Raw genomic sequence first — 22311 nt, 5'->3', positions numbered from 1 at the left:
ACCCAGCGCGCTCGCCTCTCTCTCTCTCTCTGCCAAATCTGCCAACGGCCCACAAGTTTGTAATGCCGCCATTGCGTGTGGACGTTCTGGTTCTTAGGCATTCTATTAATAGCAAGGAAGCTCTCTCAGGGCCCTGGCCTCGTCGCCGACGCTCATTCGACTACGGATGGGAAGCTGTTGTCTGACGGTAAGGCGGTACCTTCGAGTTACATGACAATCTTGGGCAACCACGCCGCACACCGCAATCACCCTCGGCCGGGAGGCGACTCTATTACTCATCTTGAACTTGTTCCTTGGCCGTACCGTAATCATCGCCCGCCAAGATGTCAAGGGTTCCTTTTTGGGCCAGGAAAATCATACCCATGACAAGTCAAATAAATGGACTTTCTCGCTGCTCATCCACCCCCGCCGCAAATCGCTGCTGCGTGGGCGGTTCTTCCGAAGAAACACTGATATACAACGACATCCGGCAGTATCCTTTCCTTACAGAATCAAATAATGCCGCCAGCCATCATAGCTTCCTAGCCTCGTAGGCCATCTAGTCTGCATTCGTCTCTCATCACTTGAGCCTACTTGCTCCCTCTCCCCCCTCCTTTCTGTAATCTCCTGTGACCATCTCCGCCTCACGAATCGTGTTGCCAAAGACCTCATCGGGCCCGTTCGATCAAACAGGTGGGATTTGTTTGCCGACGCTTCACTCCGAGACAGCTGGCTTAGCTAGCTACCTGTGCTTGCTGCCCTGCAGGCGCGCACCAACGGCATCCGATATAGCTCTTATCTCCAAACAGAGCGTATAGGCGTCCGTCCCACGTCGCAGCTGATCAATCCCACGCACTGCCAGGCGCAGTGAGTGGTTGTGTTGCTTTCTCACTCCGCTTAGCCAGTGCTTGTTCATTATTGTGTCGCCTGGAGTTACATCGACCCGGGCTTTGCGGCTAAAGTGGTCGGGTCTTCACAGAGTTACCTTGAGAGGCTGGCTTATCGTAATCACTCCTGTCTCTCAGAAGACTACTGTCTGGCCAGCGCGAATGGCGGCTCCAGCGAACGACGTCCCCGAACCCGACATCCCCGCGGCGGATGCGGGTCCTATAGACTCTCCAGCCACGCCGTCGTCGCAGGATGCCCTAGCCCGCTTCGAGTTCGAAACGGGGAGCGGCAACGAGGGAACAAAAATACTACTGGTCGAATGGAATCCGGCAGCAGGTGATTCAGGCAAGCCGGGCGCTCCCGTACGTGGCGAACAGGAGGGCTGGGAGGTGTCGTGGGAAGGTAAAACAACCAAGATTCCCGCCCAAAGCGAAAAAGAGGGCAGCGAAACACAACGAGTATACTTTTTAATACCTTCCGACATCGCTGTGCCGCCTGTGATACGGATTTCGCACTCCCGAAGTGGCCGTGTACTAACCACGAAACCGATGCCTGCGATATATACCCCGGCGCTCGGTGTGGACACGAGAAAAGATGTAGGGAAAAGGGGTGTCCTGCATACAATCTGGTTCGTAAGGTCCCAAAGCACAATCAGATATGCGTCATGGGTCTCGAGTGCACCGGGTAGTTTCGAGACCGGCGGCAATGTCTGACAAAAGACAGGCGGCAGCGTTATCCCTGAAATGAAGAATATAGGCACTGACCTTGCATCAAATCTAGGGCCAAAAAGCGTATGTCCCAGTTACAGGATGAAATTCGCCGCGAAATGGAGGACAACAGCGAAGGCATAGCCTTGGTCATGGTGGTGCAGGAAAGGGACTGGATTGCCGAGCATTTTGGGCTACCGAACCCTGACGGCGCTGGACAAGCTCCTGACACGAGGCATATTCCGCCTACTCCACAAAGCCCAAGATTCCCGGTAGCAGGCCGACTCGGTGAAAAGCTGCGGGGCCTCAAATTGGTCATAAATACGTCCGATTTTACCGCCTCATCCCCTGGTAAGTCTCCCAAGACCAGACACAGTAGCGGTTTTGTTTATTTCCCCTCCCCCTTTTCCCCTCCAGCGAGGAGAGATTTATTTGCTCACAGTTCCCATTAGGTCATCAACAACATCATTTATATTCACTGTCTCCCGACACTTCGGACATTGCGATTCCGTCGCAAACGGCCTTTGCCGCCGGGGTGGCAAAAATGGGGACGCCGGGCCCGGTTGGCTCTTTGAACGCCATCGTCAGTGGAGACAAGCCCGGCACTAAGGCTCAGGAAACCGAGGACGAGCTGTTCATGCTGCCTATGAGCCCAAGGAGTCCGGAGATGAAGAAGAGCCCCTTCAGTTTGTTATGAGCAAGCCGATGGTTGGATACATGAGAAGGAACGATGGATGAGATACAAAATGTAAGGCATAGGGTGTGCTGAAGGCACCAGCTTTGGTGGTCGGGTGGTGCAGGCATATAGTTGCGTTACAGCACGCCCACCCTACACTACAACGGCCGACTTGGCTCTGCGATTGCTACTCCAGTGTCCTTTTCAGGCGAGTCGGTGGGTAGACGGTTTGAAGATGAAGACCCACGGTAGAAAAGAATAAAAGCGTCAAGATTAGTTTCTTGTGATATTTAATCTGTAGTAATAGCCTGCATACCACCGTGGTTTGTCATCGACCGGTGTGATATCAATAAAACGCATGAAGCTCAACAAGATGTGGCACACAATCTTTCAAGTACGTAGGTAGGTACTTTGGGAATGTAACGCTGACTTTGGTCATTATATGCGCGGAAGCATCGGCCTGCTGCCGAGGCGGCACCGGATACCTGGCTATATGAGAGAGGTGATAGTCATTGTATGCGACCTTCGCGCAGCAGGAACCAGGCAATGGCCATCTGCAGCCTGCAAGCACTCTTCATCAGGGTCCGCCCGGAAGCGCACACGTAGCTCCCGGTGCATCTGGACGGATTCTGCCTTTGGGGGTGGCAGCTCTCTCTGTGATGCAAAAGAACGAAAGCGTTTGAACGATGATGGTGGGAGGGGCCACAGTGTTCGGAACCGAGCGTACGCACGTACATACACGCACCGCGCTGGTATCGGACCGACTACAAAACGCAGCAGGGTTTGGCGCTGATGTACAGCATATCGCAACACCATGACGCCGCGGTATGTATGTACACGCGTGAGATAGTGAATAGAAGATGGTCGTGGTCCGTCGCTGGCGCGGAAAAGATGTGGTATGTGTGGGCAGTCATCTCTGGTTACTAATCGACTTTTACTGCATCATGCACCGGGCTGGCCCCGACGTGGTCTGATATAGCTACCCATGTGCGTCAGAGTGAAACCGACCTTGTGACGGCGCATCTTATCGTCGTACAGGCGACTCCGACCAGCTCATGATTTATTGGGATCGCTTGTGTTTTCATATGATATCATCCAATGAAGCTCACTCATCATCTCACGCCCGAAGAGACTATGGGGGTCTAGACGCGGGCGCTGCTGGCGCTCCGCCTTCAGCCCTTTCCGCGGACTGTGCCGCAAGTCCCGTAAGCCAATCATATCCGTAGCGCAACAGGAAGTAGCATCAACGTAGCCATGTCTCCCCCGTAGAGTGGCCGATGGAAGAGGAGGCATCATCACCTCCATCCACCAACACGGCGCTCGTTCCACCTCTCCTTGCGCTCCTGCCGCAGGTAGTACAGTTTCCTGGCCTCACGGTACCGGCGCACCCAGTCCAGCACCTCGCGCTCCGTCGCCAGGCCGCCCGCAGCGTCGTCGTCGTACGACGACGACAGCGCCAGCGACGAAGGCGGCGGGGCCCCGCAGCCGCCGTCCAGGAAGCTCTCCTCGAGCGCGTCGCAGATCTGCTCCTGCTCGGCCAGCGCCTGGGTCAGGCGGCCGTACAGGGCGGCGGGCGCGAACGAGGCCAGCGCCGCGTCCATCTCGGCCTGCTTCTGGCGCCACTGCCGCTCCAGCGCGTGCGTCGACAGCAGCTGCGCCTGCGCCTGCGTGCGCTGCTGCGAGACGCGCGCCTCGAGGTCGACGAGGTGCGCCGCGAGCGTCATGTTCTCCGTCAGGGCGGACTGCAGGCCGGCGTGCGAGGCGAGGAGGGACGGGTGCCCCGCTTCGGGCGCGTGCGTGAGGGCGTTCAGGAGGTTCGGGTCGGAGAGGATGTCGGCCAGGTCTTGTTTACTGCAGTGGTGGCGCAAAGTCAGATGTACTCAGTATTATGATCATGTACAACACAGCGGCAATAGGAAGTCATCACCAACAGCGGTGTCAGGATAGGACTTACGATTTGTCTTGCAGGACCTTGGGCAGCCATTGCTCGCCCGGGTCTGGGATCTCCTCTGGAGGCTGAATCTGGCGGGCGGCGGGGATCAGACCGGCGGAGTCGGTCACCATAGCCCTCCCTTTGCCATCCATCCCGCTGTCTGGTATCGGCGGTGGGCGCGGGGACTGAGTTGTTGCGGGCGTGCCCAAGCGGCTGGTATCATGGCTGCTGGGCTTCGGCGGCGGTATTGGGGGAGGCGGCGTAGGGCTGTACATTATGATGGCGGTATTTGGTAGAAATCCCAAGACGTGCAGATGATGCGTTCGGTTTGTGCACTTCCACTTGAAGGATCGATAACGGACAGACAACCGATTGTGACGTCTCGGGTTGCGCAAGTAAGCTATGACCCAGGCACCATTCTTATCTTATCAGAACCCGTCATATGTAACGGATTCTCATCAAAGCGGACATATGTATGCCAGAAATATCGCCTACCAAAGCCAAAGCTACTATTTTCACACAGGACGGCGACAATCACGTACGCGAAGCCCAGTCAAGCTCTCATTACTTTGAATTGAAGGTATCATTGTCGTTGTCGGCTGCTGAAGTTCCCGGGCTACGAACGGGTCCACCAGGACCCCGGATCCCCAGCTTTTAGCCCATTGGCTTTACCTAAATTTAGGCTTGCTCTTCCCTGTGTGTTACTCGCTGACTCCTGGCTGGTAGGTCGGTGGAAAATGCTTCATTACATCCATAACCGACATGAGCTGCCGGAGGGGGTGCCTAAGTATTTAAATTGTTGGTACAGGAAGCAAGGAGTTGATGATAACCATACGCAATTTCTCTTCTCATAAATGACATGACCTGTAGGGTCTTGGCAAAGTACCACCTCACCGTGCCACCCAACAACCAACAGGACATCAGTTTGTCAGTCATCTTCTCTAGAAGACACCACAGATTTGTTTACCATAGTGTGCAGCAGCAGATGTCGACTGATGGTGCGCTGATCCATCATAAGGAGGGAGTCTTAAAACCACAAGATGCCCAGTACAAACTTTGACCCAGAAAGAGATCTCCCCGATCTCAAGGGAAAGGTCATCTGCGTCACCGGCGCCAACGTAGGTCTAGGAAAAGCCTGCGTCAAACATTATGCGCGGCATGGCCCAGCCAAAATCTGGCTCGCCGCCCGCAACGCTGAGAAAGCCAAGGCCGCCATCGCAGATATCCAGAAGGAGCTGGGTCCAGACATGGGCGGCGCGACCCCGATCGAGTTCCTGGAGCTCGAACTCGCCTCTCTAGCCACGGTCCAGAAGGCGGCGCAGCGCCTGCGCGCCGAGTCGCCGCGCCTGGACATCCTCATGCTGAACGCGGGGGTCATGTGCAACCCGCCCGGCCTGACCCCCGACGGCTACGAGATGCAGTTCGGCACGAACCACATGGGCCACGCGCTGCTCGCGAAGCTGCTGCTCCCCTTGCTCCTGCAGACGGCCGCGTTGGGGGAGAAGCCGGACGTTCGCGTCGTCGTCATGTGCTCGGAGGGCCACAAGTTCGCCATTGCGAAGGGGGGCATCGACCTGGGCCTGCTCAAGAGCGAGACCATGAACGTCTCCACCGCGAGGCGGTACGGCGTCAGCAAGCTCGCCAACGCGCTCTTTGCTCGCGAGCTGGCGAGGCGGTTCCCGCAGATCACGGTCGCGGCCGTGCACCCCGGGTTTGTGTCGACCAACCTGGGGCACTCGATGGCGGATTCGTGGATGAGCCCGGCCGTGCAGGCCAAGATCATGGCTTTCCTTACCTATGTGCCACCTTTTCAGACGCCGGACCGCGGGGTTAAGAATCAACTTTGGGCGTCCGTCTCCAAGGATGTTGTGAGCGGCGAATACTATACTAGCATCGGCAAGGGGGGTACGCAGAGCGCGTTTGCCAAAGATGACGACTTGGCGCGACGCCTGTGGGAGTGGACTGAGGCGGAGCTTGCGCGGTTCGAGGTATAGTTGGTATGGCGACGACTTCTTGGGGATTGATTTCGCATAAGTTTACTCCATCGGTAACTTTCACTCCCGTGGTATCATCTTAGACATTACGACGGCTCCTCGCAGTTTAATATATCATCGTGTTTTATAGTTACCCACGAACAATGAGTCCTACCGGGTCTGCTTATGTATAATGGGAACAGTACGACAATACTATGTGAAAACAAAATAGGGAGAGACGAGCATTGATAATCTATAGTCTAATATGCGATATGTTCACAACAAGAAGCGAACTAAGTCTTGGTGGCTCAGTTGGTTAGAGCGTTGGTCTCATATTTCAATATGACTGAATTAAAAGTTCAGATATCCAAAGGTCGAGAGTTCGAGTCTCCCCAGGACATCATCTTTTGTTCATTTTGCCGGTCAAGGTCCACGGCTTGGAGACTTTTTTTTAGTGGTCGTCTTGGTTTTCGTGTGTCAATGTGGGATTGGTCTAGCTCGGAGCTAAATGCTACGAAGGTCTCTATAGACGTCGACTTTGACACTGTAACACGGCTAATCACGACGCTACGTATATAATATGCATCATTCCTATACATCACCACAGGTGTGGGCTTATACGAATGGACTCAATATACAGGAACTCTAGCGCCGACTATAGTGTATTTAATATCCCTCCATTGAAATAATATATATGTATACACAGGTTTTCTCGTGCATTGCCGTCAAGACATCATAGTAATACAGTCTTATTAAATAGGTTCGTATAGGAAAGGTTCAGATCTTCAGGAATCTCGCACACGTACGCTTGGCGGAGCACGCATGAAAGTTTCTTCCATGTCTCCCATTCATCCCTCATGCTGCTGTTACACTAGTGGCCGCGCCAGTAGTTGCTAAGGTCGCCCAGCTTATCCTTCATACCTGGGAACCTCGACTTGAGCTCGTCAATCCATTCCTGGATCATTTCTGGTCACCTTTGTTAGCCGTGGACGCACATGAAGGATGAGAGTAGGGCAAATTACCCTGCGGCGTCTTGGGCTTGGGCGGCGTGGCCAGGCCGGGAGCGGGCATGCTGGGCTTAGGCGGTGCAGGCCCGCCGGAAGGTCCAGGAGGCGGAGGCGGCGGGACTCCTGCTGATGTCGTGGGAGTAATAATGGTAAACGGCCGCGTGGCGCTGCTAAGGGTCGTGCTGCTGGCCTTCACGGAAACCGAGCTGGTGGTCGAGGCGACAGGCACCTTGACAGATGACGAGGCCGGGGCTGGGGCTGGGGCCGGGGCGGAACTGTCGTACCGGTACCAGTTCTCGACGGGGTCATTGAGGCACTCGCCGACGGTGACGAACTTGTACCCCTGCTTCGAGACGGTCTGGAGCATGAACTCGGTCAGGTTATAGACGGTCTGGAAGTGGATGTCGTGGCCGATGGACAGGGCGTCGAAGGCGGCGCTCTGCTTACCCTCGAAGAACTGGGTCACGATGTCCTTGGACGTCTGGATCTGGTCGGCCGCCGTGTGCAGGTAGTCCTGCGTGTCGAGGTCGAAGTAGACGACGTGGTAGCCGAGCGCGGCCATGTCCTGCTCGCAGCCGCTCTCGGCCGTGCAGGACGAGTAGGGCGGCCGCATGTAGGTCGGCACGAAGCCGAGGATGTTGCGGACCGCCATCTCGAGCTTGACCATCTCGTCGCGGCGCTGCGCCGGCGTGACGGCCGACAGGTCCGCGTGCGACCACGTGTGGGACGCGATCTGGTGGCCGTCGGCGTGCTGGCGCCGGATGACGGCGGGGAAGGGCGTCGCCGGGTCGTCGATCTGGCCCTTGTTGTTGTTGACGCCCGTCATGAAGAAGGTCGCCTTGGCGTTGTACTGGCGAGCAGGTCGAGCAGGTCGTTGGTGTAGCCGCTGGGGCCGTCGTCATAGGTCAGAGCCACGGTGCCTGTTTAGGAGGGAGACCCTTTTTGTCAGCAAACCGGCGATCCGAGTACAAGCTGGCGCACACGCTCATTGGGGGGCAGCAAGGTAAGGAGAGTCTGAACATACCCGTCTTCGCGCAGGAGTAGATACCGGCACCTCCATAGGCGACGCTGCCAAGCTTTGATCTCGGCACGGTTGTCGTGCTCGTGCCGGAGGGCACCTTGTTCGCATCACAAGCTGGTCCGAACTCGAACAGGCAGTCGGGTGCCTTGCAGTGCTCAGGGGTAGTACCACAGTAGCTGACGGTTGTTAGCAGGTCATAGCTCGAAACAGCTGGTACAACTAGCAAGCACACTCACCCCTCTGCCGAGCAGCACTCCGTAGAGCCACAGACGGCATTGCCGTTCTTAGGGCCACAGAGTCCGGAGCCCGATCCCGAGTCGCCACCACCAGTGCCGGCCGTGCAGGCGGCACCGAATTTTGGTTGGCAGCCCACATCGGCACCACAGTAGTCGTTCCCGGTACCGCAATATCCGCTTTAAGTCATAGGTCAGCGTATACCCTTTTTGTGCTCGAAGTTTTGATAGTGTTTGACTGACTGTGACGAACAGCACAGGTTGTCAGGGCACGTGTAGCCCTTCGTCCCGGCTTCAGTGTTTCCGCACGTCATATCAGGGGAAACCTCCCGCTTGAGCTGGAGACGAGATGAGGCAGAGGCAGCAACGACGCTGCTTGCGAGGGCGTAAGACAGGATAGAAGAAGCCCGCATCTTGGGAATGGAAATCTTAACGAAAGTGATGGATAACCTAATATGAGGGTAGGTAAACGAATGTAGTGCCACGAGCAGGGGCGGATGCGGATGGGAAGAGTAAGGTATTCGGGATGCAGTTGGGCGACGTGCCGCCCATTATGTATCCAGCAATCGACCACCCATATAGCACTCAGAGTGAAATATGATAGTAAGCTGTAACAGGAGCAGGGTAATATTGCCCCCTTCGTGGTCTGACGAGTATCGCGAGAGGATCTAGTCCCAAGATACTACTTTCTCAGCCGCAGATCTTCACAACAACAACAACCCCCGTCCGCCACCACGAAAACGCAGCAGACCGGGATAGAGACCATGACGGTGTGTATGACCCATGATGCCTATCTCATATAGGCGGCCTTGGCATCCGATGACTTTTTGCTTCCCATTGTAGCTGGGAAAAGCAAATCTGGTCACGAGAGAACGAGCGTGCGCGATGTTCCGAAACGATGGACCGCTACCAACCCATGCAGTGCTCGAGATGATTACCCAAAGGAGAAAGATGGTGGGTGTACTACTGCAGATGCTGGAAGAAGCAAGTCCAGCGCGGCAGCTAATTATTAGCTGAATGGATCACGGATCCGAGCATCGTGGGATTATTATTGGTGAACCGTAGAGCCCAAGTCGGCCGAATCTATGCTATGATGCGTGGAAGAATTGCCAGCACACGAGTTTGCTCTCTTATTCTTCTCCCTCCCAATGCTACTAAATTGCAGCAAAGAACGCAGAACGTGTGAAAGCTCCCCTTCTTATTCCGATGGAACAACTCATCGATGCAAGGGTTCATTGTGAGTATGTGAGCAGTTACTTTTACGCTGCCAAGCCTAATCCTCGTATCTATCGATGCTCTAATGTTGGCTTGCAGTTACGAACAACACATCCGGATTGCAGAAAGACTGGTGAAGACACTTTCCTCTTAACTACTATCTAGGTAGTATAATGGCCCGGGAAAGGGGAAATAGTCCATCGGGTACCTGCATAGCCTGATATCAAGAACGAAAATCTCCGTTCCGCTGAAGATCGGATCCCTACCCCGAAACGACGGTCGCTGCTGAGCTACATTAGTGACGGTCCCGGGCCGCTATGGTCCGCTAAAATCGTTTCTCGAGCGGAATGGGATGAGCTGAGCCTGCTTGCTAGCTGCACTCCTATTCATGATATCTGATAAAAATGACTGAGCTTGCCGGAGAAATTCAGAGACCCGCACTCCTCCAGATCGACTAACATCTGGCCGGGGGGGGGGGGGCGATCCCCCTCGAGGACGGACCCCTTCGGTAGTTGTTTAGTTTGCCTGATACCCCGGGCGAGCATTTTGAAGAGATGCCACCTGAGACGACAACCGCAGAAACGGTGCAGCGATCGCGGAGCAATTAAGGCAGGCTCTCGGCTCTGGCTAGATCATCGATCGTCTGGGGAAAGGGTACAGTACAGTAATCCGCCATCTCACTCAGCCCCTGCCAAGGACATCCTGCCTGCCTGTGCCGGCGTCGTCTGCCATATTGAAAATTTCGTCTAACGTCTATCTAGCTTCTAGTAAGCAAGTCTGAGCGAGCAGCTGGGTTCCTCAGGCTGTCAGGCCACTGTGGTGGCTATTAATAAGGATCTACGAATGCCAGTCTGAAACACCCCGAGAAAGCAGCACCCTCTGTTCTGCAGCTGGGCCACGCCAAGCAATCGGCGAATGGCCGTCTATCCGCGCAGCTTAAACACCGAAGTCAGCCTAATCGGGGGGATGCAGCTCAGCTCCTTTGCTTCTCCGGCCCCCAGCCAGCTATATAAATCAGGGCGGTGAGTGCGTGCACAAGCTAGTTGTCTACCTCCTTTCTTTCACTCTGTTGAAATGCCTGCCTTCTTCCTGCTTGGGCGATTCACTTTTCCTTAGGTCTCACTCACGGCTTATTCCTTTAGGTCCTTTGGGGGCATGAACAATGCTCCGCCCTTACCGGTGGCACATCCAAGCAAAGACGGGAAAGACCCTGGTTGCCTGGAAAGGTCTCGGCTCAGATACACGGCCATGCTGTAACCTACTTATATTCTCACTGAGGCCCAAGGGGAATGTCATTGCATCCAAGTTCTCTTGCGGAGGGCGTCCCGGAGTTCGGATGGTTTACTCCGTAGTTCAGACAATGCCCCGGCATATCGGCAAGTCGGAAGATCCCTTTAATGAGAGGATTGACAGCTCAGACACAGACCGACAGCAAAGCGCGCATCCATTTGCCTTGGCTGCCAGATTGCCTTGACATACCCGATGCAGATGCAGATCATTTTGTTATTTCTCACCATGTGCAGATGTGGTAGTACATTCCTGCTTCTTACATGCGCATTCTATTAGGTGTTCGATTTTGTACTATTGATTTTGCGGTGTTACTGACCTGCTGTACACGTAACCGCCGTAGTGGCTGAGCCTGGACGGCGCTTGTAGCGTATCCTTGGACGTATGCCAAGTGCTTTATTAGGGGCTGATCCACGGTGGCACCAGACCCTTAACTGTTTCTGTCTCAGCGTCTTAGCGATCGATACCCTCCTGTTGCCCAATTGCCGCCCTCCCTTTCCACACTTGTCATGAGCAAACCTTAAGTTTTATTTGATTGCAAAGCTTCCTTGTCAGTCGCGACATCATCCATCTTTTTTTGACTTCTGTTCACAAGTCCCCCAGCTTTGCACTGCCCAGAAGGATTGCGCAACAGGGCTATATCGCCAAGCACCGCCAAGGCAACCAACCCCCGGGCAGTAACACCAGCAAAGGGCGGACTACTCGGGCTCCGTTTAGGCGTCTGTTTTGACTGGCGAATGGCATTGTGAGATCAACAATCAATCCCATTTGAACCTTGACTTAACTGCTTGCGACTGCTCTGCTCAATCTTTCTCTCTCGGCTTTGATTTCTTTGCACGGAGACGCTAAGAACCGAATCCGAGTGATCATCCGGTAACTGGCTAGTTCCTCCAACTACAATTGCACCTGTCGGCTCCCCCTGCCTTACGTCGGACTGTCGTTCCTTTGTCGACAGGCGCTTTCACTTCATCTGATTCTACTAGGGTGCTTGCTGTTTTTTCTCGGCTGGTTCGTATTCTTTGGGCGCTGTTAGGTGGCCAAAGATCTAGACCGTGATTTCCAGAACAATAGAGAATGCAAGAGGACTACTCTTACCCTCAAACGCCACCCAAAACTACCAGACCACAGTCTTTCTTGACATTTCCCACCTATCAAGCCTACCGCAAGATGTCCGATCTGAGCGGCGCTCCTCCTGTCCGGGGCAATAGTGCTGGTCGCAAAAAGCACAACGCCTCGTGGGTCCTGATAGCCTCTTATGCAACAGACTGGATTGTCTTGATCGCGGCAGACGCTGTTGGCTTCTACTTGGGCAACATCACGCCGAATAGGAGGCCCTTCAGCTTGGAGGACCCCAACATATCGTAAGCCCGAGTCCCTCTCCCTCTCCCACCCTTTACTCGCTACACTATGTATCTTGCTTGAGCCACTATCGGCCGGGTCCATCTAACTTAGGTATGCGCCAGAGTGCTGACTGCAGATATAGATTTCCTTTTACGGTGAAGGAAACTGTCGACTCGAAGCTCCTTCTAATCTGCAATGCTGTTATTCCCATTGTTATTATTCTTTTCGTGGCCTTGGTCTTTGTTCCCGGCAATACCGTCCCTAAAGGGACACCCAAATCGCTCATCTGGAAGCGCAAGTTGTGGGAACTTCATACGGGATGGCTCGGCCTGGCACTGTCGCTTACCGGCGCCTGGTTCATTACCAGCGGGATGAAAAACCTGTTTGGGAAACCTAGGCCAGATCTCCTAAGCCGGTGTCAACCAGACATTGCGAACCTTCAACAGTACATTGTAGGTGGCATAGCCAACATGTCGAGCAACGGACAGCTCGTGTCGGCCAACATCTGCAAGAACCCCGACACGAAACTTCTCGAGGATGGCTTCCGGAGCTATCCCTCGGGACACTCGAGCTCGTCCGCCGCCGGCCTGATCTACTTGTCCTTCTTCTTGGCCAGCAAGTTCTCCGTTACGATACCCTTCCTGGCGTCCGGAGGCTATCCTGATGATGCCACTGCCATGTCATCGTTTCCGTCCCGCCTCGCAAACAACCGCGGGAATGCTGACGAGGCCATGGGCTTAACCGCTTCGAATGCCACCGAAGAACTTGGCAACCCGGATGATCCAGCCACGACCAAGCATCTTGCCTCTCATACCAAAGCAGTCTTTGCAGTGCGGCGCCAGGCCGCGGCACCGCCTATTTACCTGCTAGCTATCACCTGTGTCCCCTTTTTCCTGGCCATTTTCATTGCTAGCTCCCGCTGGTTCGATTTCCGCCACCACGGCTTCGATATCCTCTTTGGTTTCATAATCGGCACCATCACGGCCTGGTTCGCATTCCGCTATTACCATCTCCCTATTGCGCGCGGCGCTGGGTGGGCTTGGCCCCTCGTAGCCACGACAAGGCGTTCTGGGCCGGCATTGGGTCATACAGCTACGCCACAGAAAAGAAGGACTGGGTTAGAGCAGGGGATGAGGACGAAGGGTTCGGACATGCGCCCACCGACATCGAGATGGGCGTACGCAACAGAAAGCCCGAATACGACACACAAAACGATCGTGTCGGAAGCAGTTCGGCTCTCGGTGGGTCCAGAGACGCAGATCACCGGTCGTTACAGGGCCAGGCCTTTTAAGATCCTTTCTTGGGTATGGCGTTGGATTGGGTGAGTCTGGGAAATACGAGACGTGTCTGTAATGGCGTTTCAGGGGGGCTCTTGTTTTGCTGCAGACATGGGTGGCGCTTTTGCTCTTGGGCCTTCCCACGGTTTGGCCGTGTGGGATTCGCAAAAACAAAAATGGTGCGGAGGCTTAGCGGCCTTGCAGGCTCGCAGAAGTTGGATCTTTGGACCTTCTCTTGAGGTATACTGCTTGTCGATGAAGATTGTCTTTCTTCCTCTGCACAGCCACCTGTTGACGGAAGCAGACTTGGCCATGGGTGCCATGATGTTGGACGATATAGTATGATTGTAGAAGTCATCACGAATAGAGGAATAACACTATTCACTCGGGACAAAACAGAGCAAATATGGCGGATGATGTATTCCAACGATTACCCTCTGGCTTTTTGCATATGACGAGGTGTGCTTGATATTGGAAATATCAAACTGTGGCGCTTTGTTACGTTTCGTGACGCTATGATGAACTCGTTGATGGTACAATGGGCACCCGAGATATGAGTACATCCCTACACATACAGCTCAGGGATCCTTATACGTATATGTACCTACAATGCTATGTATATAGATAGTCACCGGATCCCATCTCGTTGGGTGGTTGAAGTAGGTTCTTTTAAACCAAGCTTAGACATACCTGTATGGCATTTGTATACACCTTATTCGTTATAGGGGTACGGCCAACTTAATGTGACCCTTGGTCTACGAGCTTCGGATTTGAAGGAGAAAAAAAACTTTACAACAATTCAGGACTTTCTTTATTTCATGGTTTCATAACAAGACCTAGCATAGAGCGATCGATACGAGTCCGTCCACGCCCATCGCGGCGCTACGCTTCTTCTTGCTGCCAAAACCTGGCAAGATCAAGCATCTTCTTTCAAGAGTCACACAAGCAAGCACCCCCTTCGCTACGGACGAACTTCATTCTAGAAAGTTTCATAATACCATTAGCTCCTATGACATGCTCGCCGGAGCATAGAATGAGACTTGGGGAATCACTCAAAATAAACGCCATCGCAGAAACAAGCCAACCTTTCTCTGGAAACGCCGAGATGTGCAAAGCCGTAGGCGGAGGCAGCATTTTTGCTCGCCTCTGGACCCCCATCCCCTGACGCACGGCCAGTCGACGAAGAGAGCGTGTGCGTCTCACGGAAGATCATGTTCGTCCACCTCTCCTCGTAGGGCTGACCCAGCATCGTCACGGGTTCTCTTCCTCCCCTGTCGATCTTGATCCTAACCGACGACGTTGGTGTCGCCCTCGACATCGATCTCGTCCTCCTCTTCGTCCTCATCGTCCAGATCGTCCTCGCCCTGCTCTCCCTTGAACCCGCTCTCGACCTCGAGCTTCCGTAACCGTCGGAGCATGTCGGTCCGTTGGATGTTCTGCCAGCGGATCAGGGCGGCCGATGAGTGGACGCGGAAGCCGTAGACGCGAGGTATGTAGCGTTCGGCGCTCTTGGGCGGGACCAGGGCTGGGTAGACCTGGAACATGATGTTGTGGAACGATGTGCCGAAGTAGGCGCCGTCAATGGCGGCGTGGCGTGAGGACTTGGGGTTGTACACATCCTCGCAGCGCACGCAGTATAGCTTGACGGGCTTCTGGTTGGGCACATCGGTCTGGCCCATGGGTAATAAGGGGTGCGAGTGGCAGAAGACGCGAGGACATTTACCGAAGTCGGCCTTCTTGTACTTGTCGAGCTAAGCGAGGTGTACAGATTAACAATTAGCTCAATGCAATACGGGCTTGGGATGGGGATGGGACTTGTTGGTGCCATACCATCTTGGCTAGACCTCTAGTCGTGACCACGTAGCGTGCATGGATGAGACCGTACAGGTGGCGGGCCGACTTCTCAATGGTCTCTCGCATGTCATCGTCGCAGTCGAGGTCGAAGACGTCGGTGATTAAGTCTAGAGCATATTGATAATATTGGACCTCGGTGTTGAGCCCCGTCAAGTTGAACCGATCCGTGAGATAATCTTCGTCAATTTCGCAGAAGTATTCGTTGCCGCGCGAGGAGATGAACTGAAGGATTATGGCAAGAATGATCAGTATTTTGGATCCATGTATGTTGTTATCTATCAATGATAACCGTGGAGGGGCGGTTGTGCCAACATACCCAGTCGCGCCAATAGCTCGTGTAGTCACTGTCGGACTCGGAGGCAAATTCGTCCATCATGAATGACTTCGGGGGTTGTCGTTGGCAGCGTGGAGCACTGCCAGCAGCATATATATGGGTTGCTGGAAAGAAGTGTTGTGGCGGCGGGTGGAAGAGGGAGCGGGAGAGGGCGTGAGAATAGAGTTTTTGGTATCAGATATCCCAATGCGCAACCATCACGTAACACGCAAGACAGTAAGTAATAGTAGGTAAGGCTTTTTCCTTCTTCTTCTTCTTCCAAAGTGGCACCGTCTCGAAGAATTTGTGTGCCAGGCGACCCAACCCGACCCAAGACAAGACAAGGAGAGACACGGCAAGGCAAGCGCAGAGGCAGGCGAGGCAAGGCGAGGCGAAAGAGTTGGGATAGAGAGATGGAAAAATGGCGGGGTGGTGACTGGATTGATTGATTGGATTGAGTGGTCGAAATGGGCAAAAGGCTGGATTCAGCGTACACTACGGAACTGCCTGGGCGGACCACAGTTGATACGGTTACGGGGGTTGAATTGGGCTGAGGGACGCAATGTAAGTACCTGGTAATCAGTGTGCGGGCGCGCGCCTTATGGTGGGGTTGCAGGCCAGAGCACTGGGACTAGACCAGGCGGAAAAAAAGGAGACGCATCAAGATGGGCACATCAGACATGCGCCAACCACATATACCCAAACATTAGGTACTTAGGTATGTTGAACACTATTCACACATTGATGCTACTCAGGTATGGGTGTTAGGCAAACACTTCACTTCCTCTGTATTGTTACATAATTACGAATTACTCGCTGTCCCTAGACTACTTCCACTCGCACCACTCGTCGTCGACTGAACGTCAGACCCCGAGTCCCGTCTAGAGCTTCCGTTGCCGTTGTTGATTCGCGGTGTGGGCACCTCTAGTCTGGTCAAGATATCCACGTCCTCGCTGTCCCCCTTGACTCTCATGTTCACCAGATTCATCGCCTCCCGCAGCGTCTCTCCGCTTTCGTCCAAGGCGGCGAGGAAGCGTGCTAGCTCCTTGCAGAGCTCCCAGTCCTCTTCCCGGATCGCCCGCGAGAACAACCGCACCGACTGCTCCGACGCCGTTGCCAGCTCGTCAAAAGTGTGTAAAATCAGCAAGTAACCACCGGCCGTCTTGAGCGACCCTTGCTGCAGTGACTCCTCGAATAACTCTTGAGGCGGCGGCAGGTACGCGAACAGCGTCCGCCACGACCGTACCTCCGTCTTGCGTGTGCATTGGACCACAATGTCATGATATTGTCGGAAATGCGAGAGTAACGAGAGGACCCGCGGCAACACGGCTGCATCGGGCGCGGGTGACGAGTCCACCTCCTCGTCGAGCACATGATGAAGCAGAATCTCGAGCGCGTGGGCAAAATATTCCAAATCCTGGTAAGCCCGTGCCAGCTTGAGAGCTGCTGTCAAGTTCTTGCCTGCGAGTTGGAAGCCCAGTATCTCGGGAAGGAAGAGGTGCGTCTGCATTTGTCAGCAATACTGCCAGATTGGGCGGTGGTCACGCGACTTACCCGGATGGAGAAGCGGAAGTACGAGAAGTTCACGTCTCTCCTTTGCACCAGATCAGGCTCAACCCCGAGTACAATACCCTTCGAGAACAAGGTAGATAGCGGATAGAAATCCATCGGCATCGACACCGTCGGCGGGAGCTCCCGTGTCGCATCTGTGGCCGCCCGCAAAACTTCCTGAACCTCTGGCCAAACCTTCAGCTCATTGCCTTCGAACACCCATAACGAGTTGCGAAGACCGCCGTCTTCTACCTCCGTAGGGAAGTGTGTACTTGAATGGTTCCATAGATGAACGGCTGCCTGATCTTTCATGCTGATGTAGTACTCAACGCTTTGCGATATCACACGCATGTCATATTTGAGATGACCCTCGTCGTTGAGTGACGGCTGGAGCAGCACAAGCTTGCCATCGACTAGAAATACTACCGACGCCACGGAGACGTCCTGCGAAGGATCCCCGTCCAAGAGCTGGTTCTCGGGCAAGATCCAACTGAGACCACGGACTCTGGCCGGAGACCTGACGATTCCGTGGAAGGCAATCTGGCCGACTTGTATTGGGCGGACTGCGCCGCCTACAGGGGCGAACACAAAGTGATAAAGTTGGTTGTCATAGGTGTAAACCAAAAGAGAGTCTTCGCCCGAAGGGGTAATCAGGACGATGGGAGCCGGCATCTGCTGCGTGAACATGACAGTGGAGCTTTCCAGTGCTGCCTCTCTTGAATAAAGGCGCAGCTCGTACGACCGATTGCTGGCCTCGACGGCGGCAACAAGGATGTGTTGATACCAGCACATACCGCCCCTCACCTGGAACTCGTTCTCCGCTGCCTCATTGGAAAAGGTTTTCCACCTGCCGCTGTTGATGCTATAGTGTGCAAGACCACGCCGACCTGCCACAGCTACATATCGACCATCAGATGAGACCACTGTGCACTTGATGGGCCACTGGTTTAGCAGATAGTTTTCGGGCATTCGAGCCGTGTGCCATAGAAACGGCTCCGCAGATATGCTAGTCAGATCCGGGAGATCGTAGCCCCTGTAAACCATAACGCTAGAAGACGTCTGCAGAACAGTCCGGAACAAGTTGGGAGGGCTATAGCAGCCGGTTACTGCGCTTCTGGCCATCTCCAGCAGCCATATAGATTCGCTTCGTCGGCTGACCAGAAGCATTTCACACGCACCACCGATCCATGAGGCGTCGTTGACTCCGTTCAGCCACTCTTCATTGTTGGCGGATGTCACGGAAGGATTGGCACCGAAACTCTGGCTGGTGGGTTTTCCGAACACACTCCAGCATGCCCAGCCATTTTCGTAGCCCGCAAAAAGGCAGTATCCGTCTGGGCTATAGCTTAAGACTGTTAAGCTACCTGATGTTCTGGTCGTTACGGGGTTCCTGTGGACGTGAGAAGCTGGTATGTTGCCTGCATAATCTCTTACCGAATAGACGCAGATGCTCCCATCGGCACACCCGACGGCAATAAGCGAGAACCTTGCGTTGATTATGGCCCTGACGGCCCCATCGGCCTCCCCCTGTGGCGTATGGAAGCAATAGCCCCTGAACAGTTTCTTTGGATCCACCTCGCCATTGTCTTTTGACTGAGAAGCCTGCGCCGCTGAAATTCGTTGCACGGCATAGGCTATTCCATCACTGGTTACCCATGTCGAGAGATTCATGGGCCGATCATACGTCATCTCCTTGATAGATGTCTTCTTCTCGACCCAATTCATACGACTCAGAATCTCGGTGCTAGTTTGATTTCCTGTCTTGTCTGGGGTCCAACGTATACACTGAACAGCTGCAGGTTTTCTCGTCGCGACCACCAGCTCATCATCGAGAGCCAGTGCGCACTCAATGCCAGCATCCACTTTGATGACTCTCCTAAAACGCACACTCATATCACGAACGCCTGCTCCTTCGCCGGGTCCCAAAAAGATCTGGTCAGGGGCGGAGTTGCCAGGCCCTCCAAAGTGGCTTTGGCGCCGCCTGACGATATTGGTATGGTCGGCGAAATGCGGTTTCAAGATGCGGGACTCGGTATCAGTTGCCAGGGAGTACGTGATGAGAAAGTCGGAACTGGTGCGTACGACAAAGATGGCCGAGTCGGGGCGCAATAAGATGGTCACATTGGTACCATAGGACCTCAGAGAGGCCTCGGACCGAACAACGACAGCAAGAATAACAGTTGGCTGAAGCAGAGCGGGTCAGTCTGACGAAGCGTAGATTTTGGTTTGTTTTTGTTTTCTCAAGAGCCAGTGCCTACCTTGGTCTGCCATATTGTTATAGTAGTTTCGGTTAAGACGGCGAATAGATGACCAGTCCTGGACACCCTCAACGCAAGCACCGGCTCGTCCGATGGGATGGACAGAGAGGGGTCCTGGGAGTGATGGGCCGTAGCATCATGGAATACGTCGTGCTCGACCGAGTTAACAGCAGGCGTTCTAGGGGTGAAGGGAGTCGGGGGCGGGTTCAAAGCAGCAGGTGCATCGTAGGCGGCGTCGCTTTGGCTTCCATCGTCGGTGGGCTTAGATAGAACGGAGTCTACACTCAGGAGGGAACGGCTATCTGCGTTGACGTTCGGGTCGAGGCCATCGTGGGAGAGGAGAACGTTTGATTGCGCTGGAGCTGGGTTGGTGCTTGTTGCATAGATCCGAGGCGTTCCTATGGGCCAGTACATGGCTTCTGAAAGCCAATTGGGGCCACATCAGCGTTGCCGCATGCCAACCAGATGATCGTGGAGGTAGGAAGCAGAAATTCGGTGTACTTCAGCTCACTAGTACATTCCAATTGTGTTGTAGTGATATCAGCATGGCACACAGCGACATAGGCAGAGTCGAGGTTGACTGCTTGTGGGCTTGGAGTTGACGTTGCGCTGCTGCACATGCACCGCACGCCCCCGTCCATCAGCTCCAGCTTGCAGGTGGACGGGGATCAACGGATACACAGCTAGCTGTACCTGATCTACTCTTCTGGGTAAAGTAATATCCATACCTGGTAATTGAATAGAGCACAGCCCTGTCCCGCCTTTGCGCCCACGCTTCAGCTTGTGATTTATGCCAGGTCATTCATTACCTTAGGTATGTATGTATTTACGTAGCAGATTGCATCAGATGCGATTGATGCTTTCAGAAATTAGAATCATCGAACAAGAAAGACAGCCAACTCCTCGTAAGAAGGGGATATTGATTCAATTCGCCAGCGTCTCGGGTTTTTCAAACGTCCTTCTAAAGGCGATGCTCTGGTAGTGGCAGTAAACCCCCATACCTTCAAGTCGCGTGCACACCGCAGAACTTCCAAATTGTAAACTTCACCGGGCTCTCACACACTTGACATTGGCCAAGATGGCACGCATACAACCCAAGGTATCCGTTCCGCCGGAGAAGTTCAAGTCGGTCTTTCCGAATTTGAAACCCACAACCTACAACGATACCAATGCGGCCAGAGGCGTTCACAAGTACGTTATTGCAACCGGAAAACTAAAACTCACCCGCCCCCTGTGGGCAGATGCCAAGTCTTTATGCTGACTGACCTGTCTATAGCTTACGTTCCATAGCATGGAATCCTCTAGGTACTTGGGTCGCGACAGGATGTGCGGATAAGACTCTTCGGGTTTGTACGTTTCCAGTGTCGTGAAAATGGGATCGTTTGTTGACGATTTATCGTTATGTTCCCCGGGTATCCTACACATGAGAAACAACGAGCACGCCGAGGGGTTTCCTGTTGGTTTATTAGCGACTGTATCGGCTAATGTGGCATTAAACGTTAGGGAATGTTGACAAACCCAATGTCCGCCAGTCAACTGAGCTCAAAGGCCATACTGCCTCAATCGAGAAGGTGGCATTTAACCCTGTCAAGGAGCTTGAACTCTGCAGCGTCAGCATTGATGGTACGGTCAAATTCTGGGATGTCAAGACCAAGGCCCTCGTAAATGAAGTCAAGGGGCTCGGTGAGGCCTTCACTTTGGCATGGGCGCCTGACGGTGAACACCTTATTGTGGGCAACAAGGTAATGCGAACCCGCCTCCAGCAGCGTCAGGTCATGCCGTGCTAACAACCCTCATCAGGCAGACAACCTGTTCGTACTCTCGCCAACAAAAAGCATACCCATTTCTTCTCACCAGCAGGATATACCGACGAACCAGGTGGTGTTCTGCTGGGGCGGAAAGAGGATATACGCTACCACTGGCGAAGGCCGCATTCGAATCCTGGATTTCCCAAGTTTCGAGCCAGCATTCCGCTACGACTACAAGCCTGAGGAAGAGGCAGAATTCATGCTGAGCGGGCATACATCCTCGTGCATCTCGGCCGAGTTGCACCCTTACAACAGATGTTTGGCGACAGGAGGGACAGATTCGTTGATCTCCCTATGGGACACGGCTGAGTGGAATTGCGAAAGGACCATCCCTAAGATGGTTGGTCCTGTTCGAACAATCAGTGAGTTTCTTGTTTTGGTCGTATATTTCCCCGTCAATCTTTTTAGTACTCACCACAGAATTAGGCTTCTCCTTTGACGGCAACTACATTGTTGGTGGAAGTGATGAAGGCAACGGGCTTGAGTTCACATATGTCGAGACAGGAGAGCACTTGTTCACATTCAAGACTGCATCGCCGTGTCCAGTCGTCGCATGGGCCCCGAATAGGTATGCTCTCGCCTACAGCGACCTCGGGATCCTTCGCATCATCAGTGCAGGGGCAAAATAAACTATGCGTTTGCCTCGGTACCAAATTCATTCCATATCTGTAATACCTATCTGAACTGCTAGGTAGGCAGATGCAATTCCAGTACTATGCCCCTGGTGGCTGAGTCCACTACTATCTCAATGCTGATTCCATCAGAGCTTTATTATAACTCCCAACATGCATAATGGTGCAAGCGCTTTTGTGACGACGAACAACGCCAATGTCGAACGTATTCTGGAGAGTGGCAGCACCTAAGTGAAGGAAATTTGGCATCCTGGATGTCTGGCCACTGTACTTATTATTGAAGAAAGGGAAGAACTCTATAAAGAAGTGCTGGACAATAGACCATATCAAACTATAGACATGGCTACTGAAAGAAGCA

General features: G+C 53.8%; 8 protein-coding genes across 8 annotated transcripts; 4 read left to right on the top strand and 4 right to left on the bottom strand.

Moving 5' to 3' along the window:
- Positions 1–1028: 1028 nt before the first annotated feature.
- Positions 1029–2271, top strand: PG994_011771 (uncharacterized protein; the record flags this gene model as incomplete). Its single annotated transcript, XM_066863180.1, has 3 exons — positions 1029–1495; positions 1648–1925; positions 2027–2271. The coding sequence occupies 3 exons, from the start codon at positions 1029–1031 to the stop codon at positions 2269–2271; spliced, it is 990 nt and encodes a 329-aa protein (XP_066712290.1).
- A 1274-nt stretch (positions 2272–3545) lies between these two features.
- Positions 3546–4458, bottom strand: PG994_011770 (uncharacterized protein; the record flags this gene model as incomplete). The annotated part of the gene is made up of 2 exons (XM_066863179.1): positions 3546–4101; positions 4205–4458. The coding sequence occupies 2 exons, from the start codon at positions 4456–4458 to the stop codon at positions 3546–3548; spliced, it is 810 nt and encodes a 269-aa protein (XP_066712289.1).
- Positions 4459–5223: 765 nt separating this feature from the next.
- On the top strand, positions 5224–6177 carry PG994_011769 (uncharacterized protein; the record flags this gene model as incomplete). The annotated part of the gene is made up of 1 exon (XM_066863178.1): positions 5224–6177. The coding sequence occupies one exon, from the start codon at positions 5224–5226 to the stop codon at positions 6175–6177; it is 954 nt and encodes a 317-aa protein (XP_066712288.1).
- Positions 6178–7027: 850 nt separating this feature from the next.
- PG994_011768 (chitin deacetylase) lies at positions 7028–8830 on the bottom strand (the record flags this gene model as incomplete). Its single annotated transcript, XM_066863177.1, has 5 exons — positions 7028–7122; positions 7179–8049; positions 8147–8360; positions 8421–8597; positions 8661–8830. The coding sequence occupies 5 exons, from the start codon at positions 8828–8830 to the stop codon at positions 7028–7030; spliced, it is 1527 nt and encodes a 508-aa protein (XP_066712287.1).
- Positions 8831–12086: 3256 nt separating this feature from the next.
- PG994_011767 (lipid phosphate phosphatase 4) lies at positions 12087–13551 on the top strand (the record flags this gene model as incomplete). Its single annotated transcript, XM_066863176.1, has 3 exons — positions 12087–12280; positions 12385–13293; positions 13353–13551. 3 exons carry the CDS (start codon positions 12087–12089, stop codon positions 13549–13551), a joined length of 1302 nt encoding a protein of 433 aa, XP_066712286.1.
- Positions 13552–14823: 1272 nt separating this feature from the next.
- On the bottom strand, positions 14824–15767 carry PG994_011766 (casein kinase 2 regulatory subunit; the record flags this gene model as incomplete). The annotated part of the gene is made up of 3 exons (XM_066863175.1): positions 14824–15288; positions 15368–15613; positions 15708–15767. 3 exons carry the CDS (start codon positions 15765–15767, stop codon positions 14824–14826), a joined length of 771 nt encoding a protein of 256 aa, XP_066712285.1.
- A 739-nt stretch (positions 15768–16506) lies between these two features.
- On the bottom strand, positions 16507–19927 carry PG994_011765 (uncharacterized protein; the record flags this gene model as incomplete). Its single annotated transcript, XM_066863174.1, has 3 exons — positions 16507–17208; positions 17259–19439; positions 19514–19927. The coding sequence occupies 3 exons, from the start codon at positions 19925–19927 to the stop codon at positions 16507–16509; spliced, it is 3297 nt and encodes a 1098-aa protein (XP_066712284.1).
- Positions 19928–20591: 664 nt separating this feature from the next.
- On the top strand, positions 20592–21950 carry PG994_011764 (WD domain- g-beta repeat domain-containing protein; the record flags this gene model as incomplete). Its single annotated transcript, XM_066863173.1, has 5 exons — positions 20592–20704; positions 20790–20863; positions 21017–21255; positions 21314–21683; positions 21748–21950. 5 exons carry the CDS (start codon positions 20592–20594, stop codon positions 21948–21950), a joined length of 999 nt encoding a protein of 332 aa, XP_066712283.1.
- Between the last annotated feature and the right edge of the window lie 361 nt (positions 21951–22311).

Source organism: Apiospora phragmitis, assembly GCF_038363925.1.
Source record: "Apiospora phragmitis strain CBS 135458 chromosome Unknown utg000010l:1.0-9815664.0:1.0-9183399.0, whole genome shotgun sequence".
NCBI classification, from domain to species: domain Eukaryota; kingdom Fungi; phylum Ascomycota; class Sordariomycetes; order Amphisphaeriales; family Apiosporaceae; genus Apiospora; species Apiospora phragmitis.
Note: the sequence above shows the minus strand (reverse complement) of the source record. Positions and strands in the feature narration are given on the sequence as shown.